This window comes from Nymphaea colorata, chromosome 11 (assembly GCF_008831285.2).
Source record: "Nymphaea colorata isolate Beijing-Zhang1983 chromosome 11, ASM883128v2, whole genome shotgun sequence".
NCBI lineage: Eukaryota > Viridiplantae > Streptophyta > Magnoliopsida > Nymphaeales > Nymphaeaceae > Nymphaea > Nymphaea colorata.
In genome coordinates, this window is record NC_045148.1 from 2,366,852 (window position 1) to 2,391,756 (window position 24,905).

At 41.5% G+C, this 24,905-nt stretch overlaps 1 protein-coding gene across 2 annotated transcripts in view; it reads right to left on the reverse strand.

The window, feature by feature from the left end:
- The window catches only part of LOC116265003 (uncharacterized), a 47,598-nt gene extending 25,447 nt beyond the window's left edge, over positions 1-22,151 (reverse strand). The window contains exons 1-11 of one of the 2 annotated variants that reach the window (XM_050080669.1): positions 21,749-22,151; positions 21,234-21,648; positions 20,835-21,089; positions 20,476-20,685; positions 20,243-20,374; positions 19,942-20,071; positions 19,795-19,841; positions 16,321-16,422; positions 16,055-16,162; positions 10,169-10,311; positions 4,825-4,922 (exon numbers count right to left, since the gene is read on the reverse strand). In XM_050080669.1, coding sequence (XP_049936626.1) covers positions 4,825-4,922; positions 10,169-10,311; positions 16,055-16,162; positions 16,321-16,422; positions 19,795-19,841; positions 19,942-20,071; positions 20,243-20,374; positions 20,476-20,685; positions 20,835-21,089; positions 21,234-21,648; positions 21,749-22,092 — 1,984 coding nt within the window. In that variant the 5' untranslated portion in view covers positions 22,093-22,151. Of the gene's footprint in view, positions 1-4,824; positions 4,923-10,168; positions 10,312-16,054; positions 16,163-16,320; positions 16,423-19,794; positions 19,842-19,941; positions 20,072-20,242; positions 20,375-20,475; positions 20,686-20,759; positions 21,090-21,233; positions 21,649-21,748 lie in introns of both variants that reach the window. The other variant, XM_050080670.1, reaches the window with a different exon arrangement.
- Between the last annotated feature and the right edge of the window lie 2,754 nt (positions 22,152-24,905).

Genomic DNA, 24,905 nt, shown 5'->3' on the forward strand with positions numbered 1-24,905 from the left:
CATCGCGTTCCTCTGTTTTCTTTTCTCAGTGTTCGTGTTTCTACATGGTATCAGAGCCCACGGATTTGGGATTTTTTTGGTGATCGTGAAGATTTCTCTCTCACCGCCGCCGCTGTTGTCTTGTCTCCGCTGCCGCCACCATCGCCGCTGCCACCACCGCCGCCGCCGACTGCATTGCTCTTCACCCTTGCCCGACCTTGTCTTTCCTCTGTCGTGAGTTCCGACGAGGTCTGCCAAATTCACCGTCGTCGTTCGTGGTTTATGCCCCCGACGATTTCGTTCTGGTGCCACTCTGTGAAGTTGTGCCGTCACCCATCGCCTAAGCTTCTACCTCTGTCGTGGAGTTCCGACGTTGTCTACCAATCTGTCGTTGGTGTTCTGCTCCACCCGACGTCGCCTGCCTCTGCTCCGCCCGACGTTGCCGTCGCCTACCTCTGCTCTGTCCGATGTCGCCTACCTTTGCTCCGCCCGACGTCGCCTGCCTCTGCTCCGCCTGACTTTCCCGTGCCCTCTGTTGTTGTCCAGGCCGACGCTATTCCTGTCTGCTCCGCCTGACGCCACTCCCTGTTCCGCCCGACCTGTCTGCTCCGCCTGATGCCACTCCCTGCTCTGCCTGCTCTGCCTGCTCTGCCTGACGCTACTCAGTCCTGTCTGCTCCGCCTGACGCTACTCAATCCTATCTGCTCTGTCTGCTCCGTCCGACTTGCCACTGGCGCCAGGCATCGCCTTCCAGGTCTGTCGTGCCCCTTGCTGCAGCTAGTGACTCTTTGTTGTCGCCCGGTGCCCCTCTGTCTCTGCATCGCCCGACGATTCCTGTTCGTTCGACACCCAGCGTCTGTTGTGTGGGTCAGGCAACTGTCTTCTGCTGTGTTGTTTGTGTCGCCCAGCGTCGCCGTCCTGTGACGCCGAGTGTTACAGCCCCTGAGACTCTTGTTGGGCTTTGCTGCTATTTCCCTTGGCATTGTTATCAGCTTTGATTTGGGTGTTTTATCGACTGATGGCGGATTCCCGTATGGGAGAGTGGATCATCGACAGTGGCGCTACTCACCACATGACCGGCGATCCTAAAGTCTTTCATGGGTATAAACTTTCGTCAGGAAAGGAGCGTGTTTCTCTTGTTGATGGTTCATCTATCTCTGTGGCTGGGAAAGGGAGCCTCCCACTTTTGAACAAGTTCTTAGTCCACAATGCTCTACATGTTCCCCATCTTCCCTTGAACCTCTTGTCGGTTAGCCAGATCACGAAAGAATTGAATTGCGAACTTATTTTTTCTGTTGATCGCTGTGTTATGCAGGACTTGGTGACAGAAAAGAGGATTGGGATTGGTCTAACTTCTGACGGGCTATATCGTTTACCTATGCGTACTGCTCAGGCTCTCATGACGGCAGTCAGTCAAGCAACGAAGAATAGAGAGGACTCCCTTCAGTTGATTCTACGTTGGCATGAGCAACTTGGACACCTGCCTTTTGGACTTCTTAGACAGTTGTTTCCTTATTTATGTTCCAGGTTAGATATGACTATGGTGTCCTGTGATATCTGTCACCTGGCCAAACATGTTAGGGCTTCATACCCTTTGTCTAGCCATCGGTCTAATGAGGTATTTGCCATGATTCATTCTGATGTGTGGGGGCCTTCAGGGATTCCTTTTTGTCATGGTTTTCAGTATTTTATCACCTTTATAGATGATTGTTCTCGTAACACTATTGTCTACTTGTCGAAAGACCGTAGTGAAGGTCCTACTGTCATAGAGACTTTCATTGCTTATGTGGAAACTCAATATGGAGCGTCTGTTAAGACCATTCGATCTGACAATGCTCGTGAGTATATGTGTCAGTCTGTTGATAGCTTCTTTCGGAAAAAGGGAATTGTTCATGAGACTTCCTGTAGTTATACTCCTCCTCAAAATGGAGTTGCTGAATGAAAGAACCGTCAGTTATTGAATATGACTCGAGCTCTTCTTTTTTAACGTCATGTTCCAAAAAGGTATTGGGGGATGTTGTGTTGACCAGTGCGCATCTTATAAACTGTTTGCCTAGTCGTGTGTTGAATGGGCAGACGCCTCACTCTATGTTACCAGGGAGTCGTGAACCTTTTTCTCTTCCACCAAGAGTCTTTGGTTGTGTTTGCTTTATTCACAATCATAGTCCTCACATTAAAAAGCTTGATCCAAAGTCTATTAAGGACATATTTCTAGGTTATTCTCCCACTCAAAAAGGAGACCGTTCCACTGGTCGTGCCTATGTTACCAAAGATGTCACTTTCCTTGAACATGCTTCCTATTTTGGTGAGAATCCTCTTCAGAGGGAGAATTCTATGTCAAAGGAAGAGTATTTTCCGAGTCAGGAAATTCAGTTTACAGATTTTTTGGACTACAGGCGTGAATCTATTGGTCCTTCTATTGAGGTGCTTGAACAAGAGAAAAATGGAGAGTTCTACTGGGGCAGAAGAGGAATGCGATCGTCTGTTTGGGCAAGTTTACTCTAGGTGAAGAGTCTGTACAGATGAGATGACAGGTGGTGAAAATTCTACTCCCAATCCAGTTAGTCCTTCCTTAGATGACCCAAGTCGTGCTTAGAAGCAACCTGTTGAAGAAGAGATTCAGACTGTTGTTGCAAGTGAAGAGCTTCCCATCGCCTGCGAAAGGGTGTCAGGTCATGTACTCAACATCCTATTGGTAACTTGTTTCATATTCTAGATTGAGCAAGGACTACAAATGTTTTGTATCTTCTCTTTCTTTGGTTATGATTCCCAGGAATGTTGCTGAGGCTCAGAGTGATCCCAAGTGGACTTATGCAATGCAAGAGGAGATGAAAGCCCTGAGAAGAAACATGACATGGGAAGTTGTAAAGATTCCTGAAGCGGCTCACTTGGTTGGATCTAAGTGGGTCTACACCGTCAAGTACAAACCAGATGGAAGTATTGAAAGATACAAAGCTTGTCCTGTGGCCAAGGGGTTTAGTCAGAAATATGGAATTGATTACTTGGAGACATTTGCTCCTGTTGCGAAGATGAAGACTGTCATAGTCATTATCTCCTTAGCTATGATGAAGCAGTGGAAGATGTACCAACTTTATGTCAAGAACGCTTTTCTCAATGGAGACCTTGAAGAAGAAGTATATATGTGTATGCCTCCAGAGGAACGTGGAAAATGTTGCAAGCTAAGGAAAGCTTTATATTGGCTCAAGCAATCTCCTCAAGCATGGTTTGAACGACTTAGACTTGTCATGAGACAATGTGGATACCATCAAGGGAATGGAGATCATACACTCTTTGTGAAGAGAAATGAAAAAAAGGTTACTATTTTGTTGGTATATGTTGATGATATGATTGTCACAGGTGATGATGAAGATGAAATAATTAAGTTAAAGAAACTGTTGGCGATCGAGTTTGATCTCAAGGACCTTGGTAAGTTGAAATATTTCCTTGGCATTGAAATTGCTAGGTCTGGGACTAGCCTCGTGCTAAATCAACGAAAGTATACTCTAGATTTGTTAAAGGATACCGGGAAACTGGGGTGTAGACCAGCTTCTACTCCTCTAGATGTTGGTCATAAGCTAAGTCTTAGAGATGGGGAGTCTCTCTGTGAAGAGGCCAAAAGAAGATATCAATGTCTTGTAGGGAAGTTGATTTATCTTACTTTCACTAGACCTGATATTACCTTTGCTGTGAATGTGATGAGTCAGTTCATGCATGCTCCCACGGATGCCCACTTGAAAGCTGTTGACAGGATCTTATGCTACTTGAAGAGAAATCCTGACAAAGGTCTTTTGTATGTCAAGCAAGACACTCTTGGGATTGAAGGTTATTCAGATGCAGACTGCGCAGGCTGTATTGACACTAGGAGGTCCACCTCTGGCTATTGTATTTATTTGGGAGGGAATCTCATAATGTGGAGAAGTAAAAGGCAAGATGTTTGTTCTCGTTCCAGTACTGAAGCAGAATACAGAGCATTGGCTATGGGAGTTTCAGAGCTTTTGTGGCTAAAAGTATTATTGACTGATATTGGTATAAAGGTTGAAGAACCAATGAAGATGTATTGCGATAACAAGTCTGCAATCAACTTGGCCAACAACCATGTGCTTCATGACAGAACAAAGCATGTTGAGATTGACCGGCATTTTATTCGAGAGAAAATTGATGCTAAAGAACTTGTACTTCCTTCCATGAGATCTGAAGACCAAACAGCTGATGTTCTGATGAAAGTTCTATCTTCGACTTCGTTTGAGAGAAATGTATCCAAATTGGGCATGTTTGATATGTATGCCCAACTTGAGGGGGAGTGTTGAAACATATTAGATGGGTCTCGAGACCGGGTCTGGATCCATACCCGATCCATCGTGTAGCCCTTGTTGGGCCTTACTTAAAGATTGTAACCCTAATTTTGAGAATGTTAATGAAATCTTAAGAGAGAGAGAGTCTAGCGGCTAGTGGGCACCAGCTCCTCCTCATCTGTGGTTTTTTCCCTCTTGTTGAGGGTTTTTCCATGTTACATCGCGTTCCTCGGTTTTCTTTTCTCAATGTGTGTTTCTACATTGTACATTATATTTAACGAACTTTGATTCTTACTTGGTTGTGCTCTGTGATTGTGATGGTGCTGATCGTGATATGTTTGTCAACTGTGATCGTTTTCTGCAACACAATTCTCACTGGCTGATTCTGCATTTTCATTAACATCCTATGATTATTGGCCTTCTGTTGATTATCGTTTAGCAAACAGTTATCTAGTTGTTATTGCGTGTGTTCGTGTGTCCACAGTCAATCATGAATAAAAGATGACAGGCAATTCAAATCAAGATAAGGAAAAAGAGAATGGTGCCTAGAAACCTTGTAAATCGCCGCTCTTCTGAACATTGGTAGATGGTTGGCCTCCCTCAAGGTCATGAATGAATTCAGACTCAAACTCTCCCACAAGTTCATACATCCTAAAAACAGATGTAAACAAAAATACTTATTAAGGCAGATAAATTTTCATATGGCATCCACAAAGTGACAAAGAAAAGGTTCATATGATCCACTGTGCATTTAAAGGAAAAAGAATTGTGTTTAGTATCCAATGTGTATTTAAGGGGAAAAAAATTGAGTGAATTTTGGGTGTAAAAAATGCCAGTCTTGATTTTAGGGTTGTTGGGTCAACTCATGTTCTATGTCAAAAACCTTTTTTTTTTTTTGGACAATGGACATTAACAAAGGCAAAGCCCAAGGTTGAGGACAAGTTGAAGTTCAACTAAAATGTTTTTGGAGGGTGAGGCGCCTCCTTGGTCCCTCAAACCAGGTTCCGAAGAGGCTTAAGTCAGCCATGCCAGGTGGTGCAAATAGTTTTGCCCCTAGCACAGTGGCATCTAAGGTTAATATGAAGACATCATGCAAGTTTTTCCTTGTCTACATACTTATTTGTGATGGCTTTAAGGTATGCATTTTTCATCTGTAGATTAACTTTCACCTCATCTAACGTGTCTGCCTGACCAACATCAATCTGGCTCAAATATGCTAGCAGCTCACGAATCTGTTACGCAGAAATAAAAACTTTACTGTCACTAGGGTTCAGTGCATTCGAAACAAGCTTCTTCCCAACAGAAGACCTCCCCCTACCATTCTTCTTCTCTGGATGCAGGTCCTAACAAAACTCCATAGTGTGACCTAGTCTTTTGCAGTGAGTACATTTACGAGGGGAACAACCAGTTCCCATAGAGGCACGGCTAACGAAGGCTGACTGTTCATTGTGAGATATGTGATCCCCCTTTCTCTCATTTATGACTAGCTGCCTTTGCTCTTCAGCTTCAACACGGGAATAAACATCTTCAATACTGAATGATTCTTCAGAGTTAAGAATCTGACTCCTTATATTTTCGAATTCATCGCTCAGTCCGGCTAAGAAAAGGAATATCCTATTCTCCCACTCCTTGGCCATATAATGCATCTGGTCTTGAGGACAACTCCATGTATCATCAGAATGGTAGTCAAGATCCTCCCATTTAGATTTTAATGCGGCGTAGAAATCCGCGACAGAGAGATCCCCTTGTCGAAGAGCATACAACTCCTTCATTAGTTGATACACACAAACTTTTCTCTTCTTTTGACCATACATCTGTTCCAAAATAATCCACATATCTCTCGCAGTCTTCTTACAAAGAATGAGAGATTGAATATCCGAGGATACTGAATTAACAATCCAAGTTTTTACTTGGTTGTCCTCAAGAAACCAAGTATCCCAAGCCATACTATTTTAAGGAGGTTCACCCTTACTCCCATTCACATAGGCAATACGGCCTCGACCAGCTATACCCATAGTGATGGCGGCAAACCACTTAAGATAGTTTTCCTTGGTAAGACGAATGGTAGTGACCTGAACCGAAACATTCTCAGTTCTATAAGTCCCAATTTCAGGTTGATCCGAGTTGACGGTTGAAGAGGAAGACGCTGCCATGATCACAACCAAGCTGCAGCAACAAAAAACAGCACTGACGTCAACAAAGGTCACCGGCGGCAGCAAGACGAACCGATGGCAGGCTGGACCCAGGCGACACCAGCGCAGCAGCAGGTGAGTGGCAGGAGCACTGGGCGGATAGACAGAGAAGGCAGCGGGCGGATAGACAGAGAAAGCAGCGGCAGAGAGCTACTGCAAGCGTCGCCAAGGTCTGGCGATGAAAGCAGCAGGCGATGCAGCGGATACACGACAGCAAAAACAGGGCGAAATCAGGTTGTCGGACGATGCAGAGGGTGACGCCGAAGCTTCACGGCGCAGAGGGGACCCGTCGGGCGACGTTGGGCTTGGGCGTTGTTATCGGACAGAGCGTCAGGTGCGTCGGGCGTTGAACAGAGTCAAGCAGTAACAGAAACCTCCGTGACAAATGAGTACCTCCAGACGAAGGCAAACAAAAGGGAGCCTCCGGCGACAGCAATGGAGCACGGAGTGGTGGGCGATGGTGGTCGCTGGTTAACGGGCGAAGGAACTGGCAGAGGCGACGTCGGGCGAAGGAGACACCACCGTAGAGAAAGCGAGCAGCAGTCTCGCGCAAAGCTCGTGAAAGATGCACCATTGGGCACAGCAAGTTTCGTCAGGGTCCACCAGAACTTCACGGGGACAGAAAAACACTCACCAAACAGAGTCGAGGGTTCTTCGTCAAATCTGAACAGTGATTTTAGAAACTGTTTTGCTTTGATACCATGTTGAACTAGTAAAAGCGAGAAGAACAACTTATGTAAAGTGGAAAACCCTCAACAAGAGGGAGAAAAAACCACGGGTGAGGAGGTCGGTGCCCACTAGCCGCCAGACACTCTCTCTCTTAAAACTTCATTAACTCTCTAGATTAGGGTTTACAATGGTATAAGTATGCCCAACCTAGGACACATTGGATCGGGTCTGGACCCGGACCCATCCACCAAGATCCGTCAACAGCAAGAATTGTGGACGACGAAGAAGCTGCCGAAAATCATGAAGCGAAGATGAGTTACCGCATGTTCACGATGGCAGATTCTGTTGGCGTTATCAAATCCGGCGAAACCCGCTGTCGAGCGAGAGTCTATTTCCGAATTAGTCCAACTTAGTACCTTTCTGGCATGAACCATATAGATAAGAGGTCGTATTTCCATGGGTTGGTAATAACGGAAGAGTCTTGACCTTTTTTTATCCTGACCTTTCCAGAGAGTCCTGACCTTTCCATAATGAGTCCTGACCCGAAGCGGCGTCGATCCTGTTCGAAGATAGAAGCTATTCGAACCTCCGTAGAGGAATCCTTGACGTCTACTGATCATTCCTGAGCGTGTTTATGACTTTTGGAGTTGCGAGGAGGGAGTGATCAATGTCTAAAGCTCTGCCAGAGACCAGAACGTTGTTCTGTGGCTGCCGACGGTGAATTATCATCCGCTTCTCCAATTATATTTTAGATTTGGGATTTCCTATGCATCTAGTGATTCATTTCAACACTCTCATTGATTTGCGATATTTGTGGACAAGATTAACCTTTGATTGCATTTTTTGTGACATTTATGAATGACAGAGCTCGACTGAGTCGAAGAACAGCAAATCGACTGTTGCTGGTGAACCAGGGAGCGTCTGTGGCTTCGGTGAGGACAATTTTCGACGGCTTCCTCAATTCTATCAAAAGATTGGGTCTTTTCGTAGTTCCAGTGACACATTCAATCCCTGAGCATTCTCTGTTTATTTCTTGTTTGAATTGTGATCTATTGTACTATCTGTGAGGCGTCTAGAGGTGCAAGAAGCCTGCGAACGAAGAAGTAAGAAGCAGTTGACAGAAACAAAGCGTGGGAAGACTCCGCAACTGCCGGTGCAATTCCGACAATTGATTCCCCAATTCTCACAAAGATTGGGTTTTCCTACGATTTATGATGACGCAATCCAACATTGAGTGTTTGATATTACTATGTGTGTTTGAATTGCGAATCCGATAGCATCTGTGACGTATGCTGTGAGCGAGGAGGACTAAGACTAAAGGCGTCGGGCAAGCAGCAGGCCTGTGATGATCGTTTCTGCCTGAGTTTGCTTTGTGGCGAAGGACTGAGTGACGACACGATATTCAGCATCGCAAACATCCCCGTTCCAGTGACAAACTGAAGACAAACTGATTTAATTGGAGGAAGCAATCTGCGGCACCTCAATTGATACCGAGTGTAGCAAAGAGCAGTCATCGATCATCGGCGACTGACCAGCCAACGCTGCCCCAATCTCTGTTTACAGAATTGGGTTACTCGACATTCCGGTGGCATGTTCAACACTCATGATTCTCATTATTCATTACTGTGCTGAATAGATATATGTTGATCTTTGGATTCGTCTATGCCTGCATTCTCTGACCGGAGGGCGAGCTGCTGAACTTTGCTGAGAGTTATAGCAGCTAATCCCTGTTGTGCAATCTGCCACGAATGTAGCTACTGAGACTGTTGTGGTAGAAGACTTGTTGGGGCCTGTGTGGGCTGGTTCCACCACTTCTCGGACGTTCTTGCTACGAGGAGTCGCCACCTTATAAAACGGGGATTCGGGTGGTTTGTGACTGTGGCCAACGAGACTGTGTGACTCGCTGAGGGCTCCTAGAGCTGAAGGCCTAGTCCCTTCTCTCAACCCTTGACCAGTCGTCCTAAGGGCAGGGTGTGGTTTGGCCGCTTAAGGATTGCATGCGTGTGGTTTGAATGATGGTTTGATGCTTGACGTGCATGTGGTTTGTTGAGTGAGGCGAGTGCAATTTGTATCAAACGCATGTATACAGTCTCTTGGGTAGATTGTATTGTGTAAATATTGAGCAGTGTGGGAGGGTTAGCCCCTTGTTGTACCTCGTCCCAGGGATTATATTCAGCCAGGGTTGCTGTCCGGTAGGCAAAAAAATTGTATATTCACTTACGATGAGGTCTAGCTGAGCCATCTCTCCAAGTGTTCCTGGCGCAGGCTCTTCTTTGGCGCAAGGATTTGGTCGGCTGAAGTAAGGATCCCATCAGTTTAACTCTTGAAGTTCATCTAGTAATTGTTCAGGACAAGCTAATCAAACAGCTAACCCTCATGACTCGCTAAACATTAGGCTAACCAAATAGCTAATCCTCTAGCCAAGCGAACTAGTCTAACTAGTAGCAGCTCCATATCTCATTTGTGTATGTCAGGGATTAGGACCTCACAGTTCATGCATATTTTGTGCAATAATGATAGTATCATTTTTATATTTTATACCCAAATGCAATATATGAGTGATTTGTTTCTTCAACATAGGCTCTTGGAAATTTGTGATTGGTCTCTATTGAAAATGCCTGTGCTTTTTTACTCTCTTTTTGCAAGGACTGCCAATCAGAACATAAATAAGCGAACCAATAGCACATGCAACGCAATACATAAATAAACAAATGGACACCTATCATCACATGGCAATGCAGTCCTAAAAGACCAAAAATTTATTATCCTATCCAGGCTAAAATATATGGGCCTCAAAATCTGCTGAACTACAAGAGTATCCAATTGCAGCTACCTGAGCCTGCTCAAATGAAAAAAAATACACAGGTGTCCCTTTATGGCAAGTAGTATAGGCAGTTGACTATAGTGAAAAGTCAACAGTAACGATACACATAGGCTGGAAAAGCATCTTATTGAGGTAAAATAAACAAAGCAATACCACATGGAAGTATAGTAGCAACAGTTTACTATAACTTAATTAGAATCTAGATATCTCACCACTCCATAATAAGTGGCTGAAGGTTTGTGCCATGTAGTACGAGAGCCAACTGATCATATAACAGGATAGAAAGCAAAGGAGATTCTTTGCAAGAGTGGAATGCAATCCTTAACAAGTCCAAAGCCTCATCACTGTTTGGTTTCTGCAAAATTTATGTAATGGATTCTAAGCATATGGAAACAATATTTTTCACAATGACATATACTTACAAGAAACATATCGATATTTAGTACAAGAACGAACCAAGTATGGGTCAGGCTAAAATTTGTGTCACGTCAAACAATGAGTACTATTTTAAGTCAAGGTATTAATAACTGTGGGATATTCCACCCAATTATGAAGGACAGTTCCCCAAGCCCACAAGGTCCTAAAATTGTCAAAACTTGTTCTAGAAACTAAAGAGTATGCTCTTAGGCCCGCTTGTCCTGACATTTTCCATCGACTGTTGCACATGTGAAAACTTATAATTCCTTGTCAACATGTTCGTGGAAAAACAGGAGAGTTATTAACTTTCTCTGTTAGAACTATGTAATGTAAGTGCCAGACTGCCAGTACATATTGCTAGCACAGATACACATGATTGATGATTGCCACATTTGCCAAAAAGATGAGGATGCAGGTGTAGCACCCGCTCATTCATGCATGAGCATGCACAAAGAAGCACACACAGAGGGAAGTGTTCTCAAAAGCATTAAACCCTTCTCTTTCCAGCCAATAGAATTTTTGGATTCCTATGTTCAACTGTCTCTTCTCCTTCACAAATCAGATTAATTACCTATACATCTGACCTGTCTCTCACGCAAAATAGCATCTGGCTCGTTCTTAATTCATATTACTATGTTTTGCCAACATTATTGATTTTACCACCTTCACTCTTTAATTTGTTGTGCATTATAGCGGTTTTCCTGCCTTACCTGTCCCCCATACAAAGTTGAAACATACACCATGCTCACCTTGCATTCATTTCTCATTAAAGACCAGCTTGCCAATTTTTCCCCCATGATTGATAGAGGTGTGAAAACAAATTTCTCTTGGATTGTGATCTTCATAGTCTTTTCCTTCCATCATCAGCATACATGAATATAGAAATAGAAAATTCACCAGAAAAAGAAAATCCCAACAGTTTCCCCAATGACAACTGAAATAAATAACTTAGATCAATAGGCTTGAAACTCCAAATTTGGAGTGGAGAGGAATCAGTCATTGTTATCAAGACACCGTAGGACTCGACATTTTCTCATGTTAATTTTCACAATGGCAGAATTTAGATTCTAGGAAATATCAACCTACGCTTGTCGTATAGGCTTGATGGGAATTTGGGGTTAAGTGATGAACAACTAGCTCAGTCAACTTATTACAGCCATCAGTGTTGTACGTATCGTACGATACGGGGTCGTATGGTATCATTTACAAAATACAATACGATACACCCCCTGTATCGTAAATAGGGGTGTATCATGCCTGTATACGGGCTGATTTCAAAAAAGGGAGACTCGAATCCCCTTTTTTCTAGTTTTCTTTATAAAAACCTGCCCCTTCTTCATTTCTAACCTAGAGATTGTGCCGCCGTGGAGGGAAATCATCAATTTCCATCATTAAATCATCGATTGTCACCGTGAAATAATCGATTAAACCATGGATTGTGTGTGGGTGGCTGATTCCAGTTGGGAGGAAATGAGTTTTTTTAAATCGTGAAGATGAAGAAGAAGAAGAAGATGAGGATGAGGATGAGAATGAATATGATGAAGATTATGAATGAGAGACAAGAGTACTTTCATTTTATATATACTGACATTGAACATTTTCACAATTTCATTATCATCTCGTGATAAAAAGAATAGTGTTGAAGAGAGATTTACAAAGTACATCAACCGAAAATAGAGGAATGTTTAAAGAGACCTCCTAACTATTAAATATTGCAAAGAACCACCTAGAAACATAAACCCTTCTAATTCAACACCATAAACAACTAAACAAATACAAATCAAGATACAAAAAAATAAAAGCATTAACTAGTTATATAGATATATATATATACACACACACATACATACATACATACACACACAAATACGGCCGTACCCCCATACCTGAGTTTTTTTAATATGCTTCGTACCCATACCCAAACCGGTATCCGTACCCAACCATCCAGGCCCGATGGATCCCTCTAATCAGATTTGGCACTAGCACAATTCTCCTTCTCTCTCGCCTTGAACAATGAAACCTTGCTCATCCCTCTCATAACTACTCTTCTTCTCCGATCTGCAGTTGGACTTTCTATCCTGATCCCCCATCCCATTATTTTCTCTTCTTGTTACACTTCTCTAGGTAAATGCACAATCATTATGCAGAGACCAACATGGTTGCTTGTTTTTTTTTTTTTTTGTCTTAAGATAACGACATTTCATTTTTCCATTCTTTTCTTGTTGTTCATCTGGTGGAAAATTCTGTTTTTTTTTTCTAGAGAGAGACAGGGAAGGAGGAAGGGAGAGATAGATAAAATAGGAGTAGAGTGGAGGAAAGGTGAGACAGCTGCATGGGAATGACGACAAGGAGATTGAGAGAGGATGAAAAGAGGAGAGGATGGTTGAGCAAGGGCTGTGAAGGCAGGGGTTGAGAACCATGTTATATGGACACTTCAAAAAAGGTGAAGTGTTGGTGTCCAGCCGTATCCAACACCGACATGCCCACGTGTGGGACATGCCATTTTTTGAACATGAAGTGTCCAAAAAAAGAACACGCATGTCACCCCTTTTTCTTCTTTTTTTTCTTTTTTCTCTTCACTTTCTTCATTTTCCTTTCCAGTTAACCTCCCCGTTTCCGACTGACACCTCTCCTCTCCCTCTCTCACTCCTCCTTTTTCTGAAGGACATCATCCCTTTGACGATGGAAGGAGTGCGAGAAGCGCTTGGGCCCTTGTCCGTTTCAGTGGCAATAGCCTGATCCTTCTTGGCAATCCTCCTATGACAAGCCAACCATTACACCAGAGCATCGCTCAGCAGGTCCTTCTCCAAATGCACCAGTTGTTCAGCCAATTGAAATGGCAGGAGATGAACCAGCACATTGCATCCTCCAGGAATGGTAGGTATTCCACAGCAATCACGCACCAAATCAGGAAGTCCGAATTAGAAAGAACACAACTCAGCAACTTCTGCATTTAGCGCAAGGCCTGGGTGAGAATGGTTTCAAGCTGAAATTTGAATGGACTGCCACTCAAAAAGGAAGGCCACCAGATTTGCACAGAAGGTGTTGTCCCTTGATCCTGGTGCAGCAAGATAATAGGAGATTTACCACATCTTAAGGAATTTTGAATTCCTTTGAATCCGCCCTTAGGGTTAGCAGATTTGGGTGCAGTTTATTTAAAGGCTAATTAGCCTCCGTGTAATGCATCTTTTCCAGCTTAATGAAATTACAGTTTTAGAGAGATCACCTCTGCATCAATCCCCCTTTCTCCTATGAGTGACAGAATGAGAGATAGATGCAAGTGATCTGCCTATGGTTCTGGCAGGTTGTCGGCCTTCATCTGTGGTTCCGGCATTGGCATCCCCCTCTTCGTGCCTTAGACGTTCACTGGCAGAGGCGCTGCACCTTCATTCCAGCAGCGTCTGTTCCTGCAGTTGCTGATAGCCTCCATCTCTTCTGCCTGCAACTAAGGTGTTCCATCGGTGAGTAGGGACCTTTTCTTGCCGCAGCTGCCACTTCTGCATCGCACCTTGCACAGCATATCTACCAGAGTAGCATCCATCGCTCGCCCGTGCATCTACCGAAGCGGATGCCGCCGATGGAGAGAGAAGACGGAGAGAGAGGAGTACATGCCGCCGGTGGAGGGAGAAGATGGAGAGAGAGCAGCGGACAAAGAGAAAGCAGGCACGATCGATCATGCCCTAAATCGAGTTTTACATAAATAAAAATTTAAAAAAACCAAAAAATGAACCAAAATGTCCATGACATGGTTTGACCTCACCTGATAGGCTGACTCGCGTTTGACGTGAGTCAAGTGCACGTCCAGATTTGATGAAAATAGTCGGGTGTGACTGACCGCACCCGATTCACCTTGACTATGCATGGGTGCAAATCATGGTCGCACCCGCGCCGCGTCGACGCAGGTGCGTTACCAAAAACACAACACGTGTGACTGAGCAGGCAAGTTCTGGCGTGAAGTGTTTCGATTGTTGGACTCAGACTTGTTGTTTTCAACAAACTTCCATCCACAAACAGACGACCAAACCAAACGCATCAACGCATTGTTGGAACAATACTTAAGGGCTTAAGGCATTTTATAAGTGCAAATGAGAAAAATTAGGCAAAATTGTTGGACTTAGTTCAATTCTGCTACAACTTGCAGAAGAGCAAAGCATACTCCATTCCAGATAGCCACTGGGTAGCAGTCGTTGATGCCTCACACCCTTGCTACCCAATAGAAGGTAGGACCAACCTTCGCCTACTAGTTTGTTAGAGACTAGCAGGAACAAACAAAGTTAGCTAAAGCATTCTTGCACAAAGCTATCAAGAAGATGAAGAAGTGAGCCTACAAGAAGCGACAACCTGCGGAATTCAGAATCGGAGACCAGGTCCTCGTGAAGTTGTACCCAAACCATACAAGAATTTTTTGTAGGCGACACTGTGCCTTCATACTTTTGTATGAAGGACCCTTCTTGGTAGTCAAGAGGATCGAGAAGCTGGTGTACAAGCTAGATCTGCCACCAGACTTCAAAGTACATTTGATGTTCCATATCTGCAACCTGAAGTCTATCCATGCTGATGGTGATGACCCGAAGAGGAGCACACCACAGTGGAAGCCAATCTTACAGAGAGCACCATCAACCAAGCGAGCGGTGGACTAACAAATAGAGTACATTCTTCGACACAAAATCAACTATCTTGGAGAGCCAAAGAAGTACTTTGTGAAGTGGGCAGGCGAGGAGCAACAGACGTGGGAGTACACCTTTTGGATGACGCAGTGACACCTGGAGGAAGTCTTGGCCTATCATGCAACAATTAGCGCCCAGGACGACGCATTGAAGGGGGAGTCTATTCCCCTGTTTATGAGTTTGTTTTGCTTACTTTCCTTTTTGCTTATAATGTATTTGGTTTATGCTTTTTTTTACTTGTAACAGAGCATGCTCCCACCGGCCCCAGTGCATGTTAGGGATTTTGTGTTTTGGGTGGTCAACATTTGAATCCTTGTAAATGGCCTCGGCCATCCTATGTGATGTGAGTAAAGTTGAATTTTTTTGCAAACCTCCTTACTTACATTGCTCTTGTGATGAATGTGATCCATGCCCATGGCAAAAGCATTCCTCCATTTCCTTGCAATCTTTGATTTTTGAATGCGCTCATTGTTTTCAAGTTATATGCACACTCTTTTGCCCCTTTAGGCTTACAGCAGGCGATTGTGGGGCCGCACAGGCCAAAGAAAGTGAGCTCGTGACAACCCAACCAAGAAAACTACTTCTCATTGAGTACTTCATCATATATATTCTGTCCATACATTGTATTGTTTTTGTGACTACAATGCTTAATCATATGCATTCTAATTTGTGATAGCTTAGGAGATGTTGAACAGGCTCAAAATGTAGACAGATAATAAGACATGAAGGACGGAAAGCAATTTCAATCATCATCTATGGCAAAAGAAAAATACACCAATGTCATTCACTCCTCTCAAACGTTCTAATGGAAGAAGGTGGGAACCATTTTCAACATTTCCATATGCCTGTTAGATAAAACAAACACTAAGACAAAGTATGTTCCCACTTGTGATCAGGACCTGGATTCAGTTAATCAAGGATAAATATTCAAGAAATATTACCAGCATCAGCAGAAATTGGAAATTTTATTATCCATACAAGGAAGAACAAAATATGACCTCGATAGCAACTAACCACAGAAGTGGACATGCATGTAGAAGCATTACTATCACCCAACAGAGAAACTACTTTTAGTGTGCCAATTATACCCATTCTTTTGTAATGCCAATCTGGATTGCTAACCTGCTCAAAGTAAAGGAAAGAGAAAAGGTCATAGGCCATTAAAGGACAGTGCCACTACATTGATAAAGAGAACATATGATATTTTCACTGATTTAGGTTTACGATATGTAAACAAATTGAAGTAGAAATTCAGTTTGAATCCTGGTAACTTTTAGCACCTGTTTGCGAATAATCATCAAAAGTTCATTTGCAATACCAGATGTATCGGAGATGGCATTTGACCTAACTGACAATGCTAAATGACTGAAGAGTTCATAAACCTGCACAAAATAAATGGTCAAATCTCTCTCTCTCTCTCTCTCTCTCTCTCTCTCTCTCTCTCTCTCTCTCTCTCTCTCTCATATGCATGAAACGCGCATTCAAATTTCCATGTACAGCAATAAGGATTAGAATAGATATAAAACTCATCAATCTTTTCATATGCTAATTGAAGGATATTGTTCACAAAAATGAAAAACTGTTCTTTTAAGTTCCATCTGTATGAGGATTGGGACAAACCAAGCTCCGAATCAATTTTGGATCAATCATTATTTCATTTATCTTCAACTGTACAAGTGTTTCTACTTTGACCTGACATACATACTTAGCAATATTTGTCACCGTAAAGCACGTATAGTCTTACATCCATAACAAGTTTATTTTCCTCATGCAACATTAAAGCATTTCTAGGAACCTACCTCAATATAAGAAGTCTCTAATACAATGTGTGGTTCCATGAAACAGATCCTTTAGATACACACACACGCACACACATACAGTTTTCGATTCAGAACATGAGTTTAAATTTTTCAACTTGAAAAGTCTAAAAGTCTAACAGGCGACAGTGAAATTGATATCCAGGAAACCAAGAAATATTTACAACAGAATTTTGTGTCAAAAGATTTTGGTTCTGTCAAATATTTCTTAGGAATAGAAGTTGCAAAAAATAAAGAAGGCATTGTATTATCTCAAAGGAAGTATGTCATGGACCTTTTACAGGAGACAGGACTCTTAGGCAAAACCTGTATTTATTTCGATGAATCCTAGATTTCACCAACATGATGAACATTCAGAGCATCTAGATAGTAAAACATATTGTTCTTTGATAGGTAAACTCTTATATCCTATTGTCACAAGACCTGATATATCTCTAGTGATTGGGAAGTTGAATCAGTTTATAGACAAACCGCAAAACGTGCAATGGGAGACTGCTATGGTGGTGCTCAAGCCTCAAATATTTAAAATCTTCTCCTGAAAAGGGCTATTTATAAAAGGTTCCTCCCTTGACATTAATGTTTTTACTGATGTTGACTATGCAGGATCCATTGATGATGGAAAGTCAACCACAGGTTTTTGTGCTTTTGTTGGAGGAAACTTGATGCAGGGCAGGACCAGACTCGTCACTTTCCTGGGTCCAGTTCCTTGCCTCAGGTTCCACATTCGGGCATCGGTGCAGTTCATGAGCCTTCAACCGTGGGATCACCTGTGGACCCAGAGCATACACGAGAGGAGGTGCCTCTCGTGTATGCTCTTTGTTGTATTCCCTTTGTTGTCTTCTTGTGTTGTATTCCCTTTGTTGTCTTCTTGTGTAAGTAAGTTAGTTTAGAAGTTTCCATCGTCCTAGCATATGTTGTCTATTTGCAAGTTAGATTACATCAAAACTTGTTACCGAAGAAGAGTAAAAAACATAAATTAGTAGCTAGGTTAAATGCAGAATCTGAATATAGAGCTATGGCACAAACTGCCACCGAGATGATGTGGATGAAATCAATGCATGCATGTCTATGAATTCAAGTATCTTTGCCATGAATATGTTATGTGATAATAAAGTTGTGACATGCATCGCTAACAATCCAGTTGCAAACGTATTTGCCAAACCTCTTCTTATTTCTGTTTTTTCAGAATGTTGTAACAAGCTGAGCTTAATTGACATATATGCTCTAGCTTGGGGGTTGTGTTGAGAAATAATGATAGCTGTTAGGTGGTTTTTATAAAATATTTATAAATCATGTGGTAGTAATTATTTTAATGTTTCTTAGTGAATTGTAATTCCCTTTGCCGCCCCTAATCACTACAAAAAGTAATTAGGGCTTTCTAATGAAGACTGATTTTGCTCTCTTCTTTCAACCTGATTTCAACAACTAAGATACTGATTTACAAGTGACTTGAATCAGTTTTTGACATGATTCCTAGTTAAAACAGGGTCGTCTTTAGAATCTGGCATCTACACTCTAAGCCTTCAAGGTTTTATGAACCATATTCTCCATCCACATGCCATTCTCCCACCACATGTCCCTGCACCAATGCTGGCTTCCACCAATGGCCTGTCAGTGGTTGTACCCAGTTTGCTCTCGCTGTCTATACTTTTGCATACTTCGGGACTCCATCTCTCTTTTTCTCTTCAAAATACAAAATTAAAAGTTTTGACTTAACACAGACAAGTTCTTGAGGCAACTAACTGACCGGCAATCAGCGGTTAGCTGATCCACAGGTTTGCCAACTATGCTTCTGTGTGCATTTTAATTCTGAAGTGGCTCTACTTCTCTATTTAGATGGAAATCTGTCTGTTATCATGTGTGCATTTTTCCATATCCTGACTTTTTACTTCCTTTGTAATTTGTCTGCCCCTAATATAATAAGGCTGGTATTTCTTGTGTGCATATCTTGTACACAAACAAAAACATGTCAAAGAAAAGAACCAAAAACGTACACATTTAGATAACATACGTATACATAAGCCTAGCCCTGCTGTCAGCGTTTACTCACTATGCTTTATAAAGCTTTTCAAACTAGTTGCATCAACATAGGGAGGTTTTGATTGCACTTCCTGTTTTGGTGGGGAAGGATTTCTAGAGAAAGCTCCCCTAGTAGGCGGTGGAAGAGGGAAATTGCTCCTACTTCCAAATTCAAGGTATGTTTGATATTATCAGAGAAATTTCTCCTAGAAATACTTATATGTGTATGATATGCAAGCAAAAGGAGAAGAATAGAAACTAGAAAGTAATAGTTGGTATTTCAACAATTCTCCATTTCAGGCTGGTGTATGCGAACTATCTCAAACTCTCAATTGATTTACAAGTTGTTTATTTGCAGTACATTTATTCTACTAGAATGAGCATATAATTGGGAGCTTAGGTCATAACGAACATGATGGTGAAAGACTCTTTCTTTAGATTGCAGTAAGGGGCATTCAGTACACCCTCTGTGAAGTCATTCACTACCACCAGATAGCCTAGCAACATAGTATCTCCAAATGAGCTAATGACATGAATTAGATATAATAAATGAACTAAAATTTAGTTGCAAGTCATTAATTAACACATTGCACATGAAGGAACAGAATGAACTAAAATTTAGCTTACTTGACCAGACTCTAACCTATATCCAACTGGATGGGGTTTCATAATCCTGTAATTGAATAAGGCCCTAAAATTTCTACATATAGTTACACCTCTCTTTAACATGTGTGTCATGGCAATTTCCAACTACTCTCACTCCTTTTTCAATTTCATTTACTTGAAATGGGCTCTCTCCACCCATTCCTTTTTCATTTATTTAGTTTCCTTAGTTTTAAAATTTATTACTGAAATGGAAAAGTACATTAAGCAAGAAAAGAGCCTCTGGATGCAGATGGAAGATATAGAACAAGAAACCTTATGTAGATTGTCTTCATTAAATCCCTCTAGATAGTCCAGAATACCTGTAAAGTAGAGGTTGCGGTAATCCATTAAAGGGTATTGGTTAGCTTCATATAACCAAACAGCTGAAATTAGCAATGAGGATAACTTTTAGATACAAACCATATATTTGTGAGCAATTTGAAATGAGCTCTTGTGAGTATTTGGATGAAAGCAAGACCAAGGTCTCCAGAGCAGAGTTCACTTCAAAACTTAGACCAGAGCCAATGTGCATAATAAGTGAACCAAGAATCTGCAAGAAAATGCATACATGTCAAGGCAGTTAATTTTTTTATAAGAATTTGAAAATTGAAGCTCACAACAAACCAAACAGATAGGCGAACAAATTCAAGTATCTTAAAGCTGAAGTTTTTTCTTCTGCACCGCTGAAATGAAAAGAAGCTGCAAGTGAAGCAAACCATACTTGGTCTCGGGAAAATCGGTCGAGAAACTCTTCAAACAAGGTAATGTAAATATAGACACCAAATTCTCTTGCATTTTGTTCTTTACATGCAAGGAGGAACTCTCCAATTGAAACAAAAGAGGAGAAACAATCCTGATTATGAGATGAAAAATGAAAACATAGAAAGGTCAGTGGAGCAACTTCTGGAAATCTGTTAGAACATGAATGCTACCGACGCAAGTTACAAGATTGACCTGAACCAAATGCCTGTTCCCATAAATGCACTGGCCAAACAATGTCTCGCGCAGCAAACCATCAACAATTTTCTTTTTCATAACCTTTTTTGCTTTGCTTTGAGAGCCCCGGTTTGAGAATATCAGAATCAGCAGCCACACATCAAGGGCCTTATAGTCATGTGCCTTGTCAATGCACTTGAGCTCTTTCAAGATGGTCTCACAAATAACCTGCCACGTATGGATGAGAAAAAAAAAGGAAGAGCAGCAAAATACGAAATATAGGAGGGAGTGTTCAAGAGAACCTGCAGGATGGAGTCCAAAGGACAACCAACAAATAGACAAGCAGACAAAGAACCAAACAAGCGTGAGGATCTTACGTTCCTAAATCGAAGGCTTGAACGCAAAGCCTCGTAAACTAAGGCCTCCGCATTAACCGCAGCAGACTTTCCCGTCAGCTTCTTGTTCTTACAAGCGCGACAATCGATTGTCCCTCCGAATATTACGTGTTTGCGGACGTGCGAGATTATCCTTTTTGCGTTCGCTGGTGTTGCAGAAAGAAGTAAGAACCGCAACAGATGCGGCAGATGGTCGGCGCTCACTGTCCTGATGCATGAGAGGGCAATTGTGACCACCTTCAAACAAGACATAAAAAAGAAAAGGACAGAGTGCGCCCTTGTTTCGTCAGAAATGCAATCAACTATAAATAGACTAAAAATATTTCTCATGATAAACGCTAGGAGAAGAACAGGAAAGGGATTCTGTATGGTTGGCAGGACCTGTTCCTGCAATTGACTGTCAAGATTCAGGTTTGAAAAGGATTCCAGCACAGGGACAAGGAGTTCTGAGTCCTCGAGCAACATCCGTTCAAGCGTGGAGATCACCTCTTCATGATTCTGGTCCCCGAGGATCTCTGGCAATGACCCGATGATGTCCTTCTTGAGTGAATATGGGCAAATGGAAAGAACTTGCAAGAGCTTGTCGGAAAACGCCCGCGGGTCTACCAGGAAATCAAGCCAACGAAATTGGTCCACAATGAGCCTCGCCACATCATCCGTCAATGCTTCGCAGTCGGAGACAAAAAACTCCGGCATCTTCCCAAGAAGCAGGTTTTGGAGAGGTAGTTGCAGCGGGGGGACGAGGAGAAGGATCCGAACAAGGCTGTTGCCGCAAGAAGCTGAGACCCTAAGGGCCCTTGAGAATGACACGTGAAGAAGTTAGAGGAACTGCAATATGTTGCTATTTACGTGGAGATATGCAATGGAAGAGGAAGCGTTTCGACATGAGCAAATACCTTTTAAAATTGAGAGGGTTTTGGATGTAGGAAGAGAAACCGGACAAGAAAGCAGAAAGGACATTGTTGGGAGGTTGAGAGGAGGAGGAGGAGGAAAGGAGTTTTTCGAGGCGACGTTGGAACGCGTTGACGTCGGGAAGGATGAAGGGGAAGGGCGAGGACAAGGACGTGCAAAGGGTGCAGCCAGCGTCCGCCAACAAAGCGACCATCGTGCCGCTGCTATCATCGCCGTCGATACGCCTCCCGCCATCTTCTCCTGCCGCCGAGGAGGGAGGACGGATGGAACCGCCCTGCCTGGGCTTCGCGTCAGATGGTGCGTCCTTTCGAGGGAAAACCATGAGCATGCGACGGAGAGGAAAATACACAGAGGGAGGGAATATGTGCGCCCGGGGTTGTAGGGTGTGTGTTGTAGGTGGCGGGAACGAAGGCTTTGTTTTGGATGGAGGGATGTATTTTGTAGGTGGCGGGAAGGAACGATGGAGGGACAGGCAAGGAAAGGGGGTAATGGAAACATAAAGAAAAGAAAGGAAAATGAAAGAAAAGGGATATGAGGAGAAAATAAATGGAAGAAATGAAATGAAAGACATATCGTAAAGCCATGTTTGAATGGAAATGAAAGGAATAGCTCAAATCATATTGGTTTAAACTATATAAAAAAATTAAAATTTATACCTTAACTTTCAAGAACTTATTATCGAAATAAAAATATTTTTAATTTGATTACATTACCTGATTCAGTAAAAGAAGAACCACACATACACTCGACATTTATTCTTATAGTAGAAAATCTCATAAAAAATTAAAACAATCAAACAAAATGTCAGTACAAGTAATAATTGTCTAATGACAAAAAAATCACATGAAAAATAAAAAATGATATTTATGACTTAGATAATTCCAACTTTACTAAGCATCCCAAGTAAAACACTATGGTTCATCTTTTTTCATCAAGATGAAGATATGTTTCAGTTTGTAACTCTTCTTCAAAACCAATGACTTCAAATGTTAGAAAGATGTCTTCTTTTGCATGACATCGTTTTTTTCAATTACATTAGCAACTCTATCAAAAGCATCTTTCATTATTTAGTAAATGACATTGTTTTTTTTTAATTACATTAGCAACTCATCTTTCATGATTTAGTCTTTCTTAAATCAACTTCATTTGCAGCTCTCCTCCATATCTTCATCTTGATGAAAAAAGATGAACCATAGTGTTTTACTTGGGATGCTTAGTAAAGTTGGAATTATCTAAGTCATAAATATCATTTTTTATTTTTCATGTGATTTTTTTGTCATTAGACAATTATTACTTGTACTGACATTTTGTTTGATTGTTTTAATTTTTTATGAGATTTTCTACTATATTCCATTACCCCCTTTCCATAAAGGGGGTAATGGAAACGTAAAGAAAAGAAAGGAAAATAATGGAAACGTAAAGAAAAGAAAGGAAAATGAAAGAAAAGGGATATGAGGAGAAAATAAATGGAAGAAATGAAATGAAAGACATATCGTAAAGCCATGTTTGAATGGAAATGAAAGGAATAGCTCAAATCATATTGGTTTAAACTATATAAAAAAATTAAAATTTATACCTTAACTTTCAAGAACTTATTATCGAAATAAAAATATTTTTAATTTGATTACATTACCTGATTCAGTAAAAGAAGAACCACACATACACTCGACATTTATTCTTATAGTAGAAAATCTCATAAAAAATTAAAACAATCAAACAAAATGTCAGTACAAGTAATAATTGTCTAATGACAAAAAAATCACATGAAAAATAAAAAATGATATTTATGACTTAGATAATTCCAACTTTACTAAGCATCCCAAGTAAAACACTATGGTTCATCTTTTTTCATCAAGATGAAGATATGTTTCAGTTTGTAACTCTTCTTCAAAACCAATGACTTCAAATGTTAGAAAGATGTCTTCTTTTGCATGACATCGTTTTTTTCAATTACATTAGCAACTCTATCAAAAGCATCTTTCATTATTTAGTAAATGACATTGTTTTTTTTTAATTACATTAGCAACTCATCTTTCATGATTTAGTCTTTCTTAAATCAACTTCATTTGCAGCTCTCCTCCTTTTATGTTTTGGTACTAAACTTGTACTTGGTTCAACTTGAACTTTATACTTGTCTCCTGGGTTGATAAATAGTTCTAATGTTGCTTGATTTTGATAAAATATTTATAAGCTGGATTGTATCGCTAGTATTTTCATACGCTTAAGTCATTTAGTTGTACTTTTCTTTCATTGTCATCAATCCTTCTTCTGTTGCACTATCATTACTAAATAAATTTACTAACTTCTCATAGTTCGTAATAAGTATTGTCATCCACTTTTTGGGGAGCATGACCCTCCCACTAACAACAGTGGGAAGGTCATGCTCTCCCCTATCGATGTCGAAAGAGGGAAGGGTTTAACCCTTCCCCCTTCTTTATGTCGGTCACACCCCAACATTTTTTACCCTCAAACATTTTTTTTTAACCTAAAGCGTTGAAGTGTGACAACACAACAATTCAAAAGAGGGAGCTATGCCATTAAAAATAATGAGGCGAACTTTCATTCATATAACTTTGATTCATACAAAATCACATTTAAGTGTATGACAAAAATATCCCAAAACATATAATTGATGTCTAACAAAAACAAGACACAATACAGTCAAAATAAGACGCACCGGCACTACAAAAGACCTAAAACCTCCCCAGTATGATGTGAATGAAACCATCTGCTCGACCTGTTGCCCCTGGTCCACCAAAACCTGAAAAATGAAACAACAGAATGCTTAACCTTCACAGTATGGCAACAACCCAGGAAAATTCCAAACCCTCTTAGGTAGGGCTCAAATATGAGAACAATAATAAAAACAATCTGTCAACATGTCATGTCAGGGCATAGCCACATCATTTGCCAAGAAGACCCCTAACATAGGCCACGACATGTAAAAGTCACTCAATGGCCACAGTAACACGTTTTCAACTCACATGTAAGGCACAAACAAACATATCATTTCATTCATAACATTCTCATGCAAATCAATCATATACATTTCATTTCATTAACTTTAGTGAATTGACAATTCCTGTGGGTGCAAACACAGACACGTGCACACCGCGGGCGGCCTACAGCCGAGAGACAACC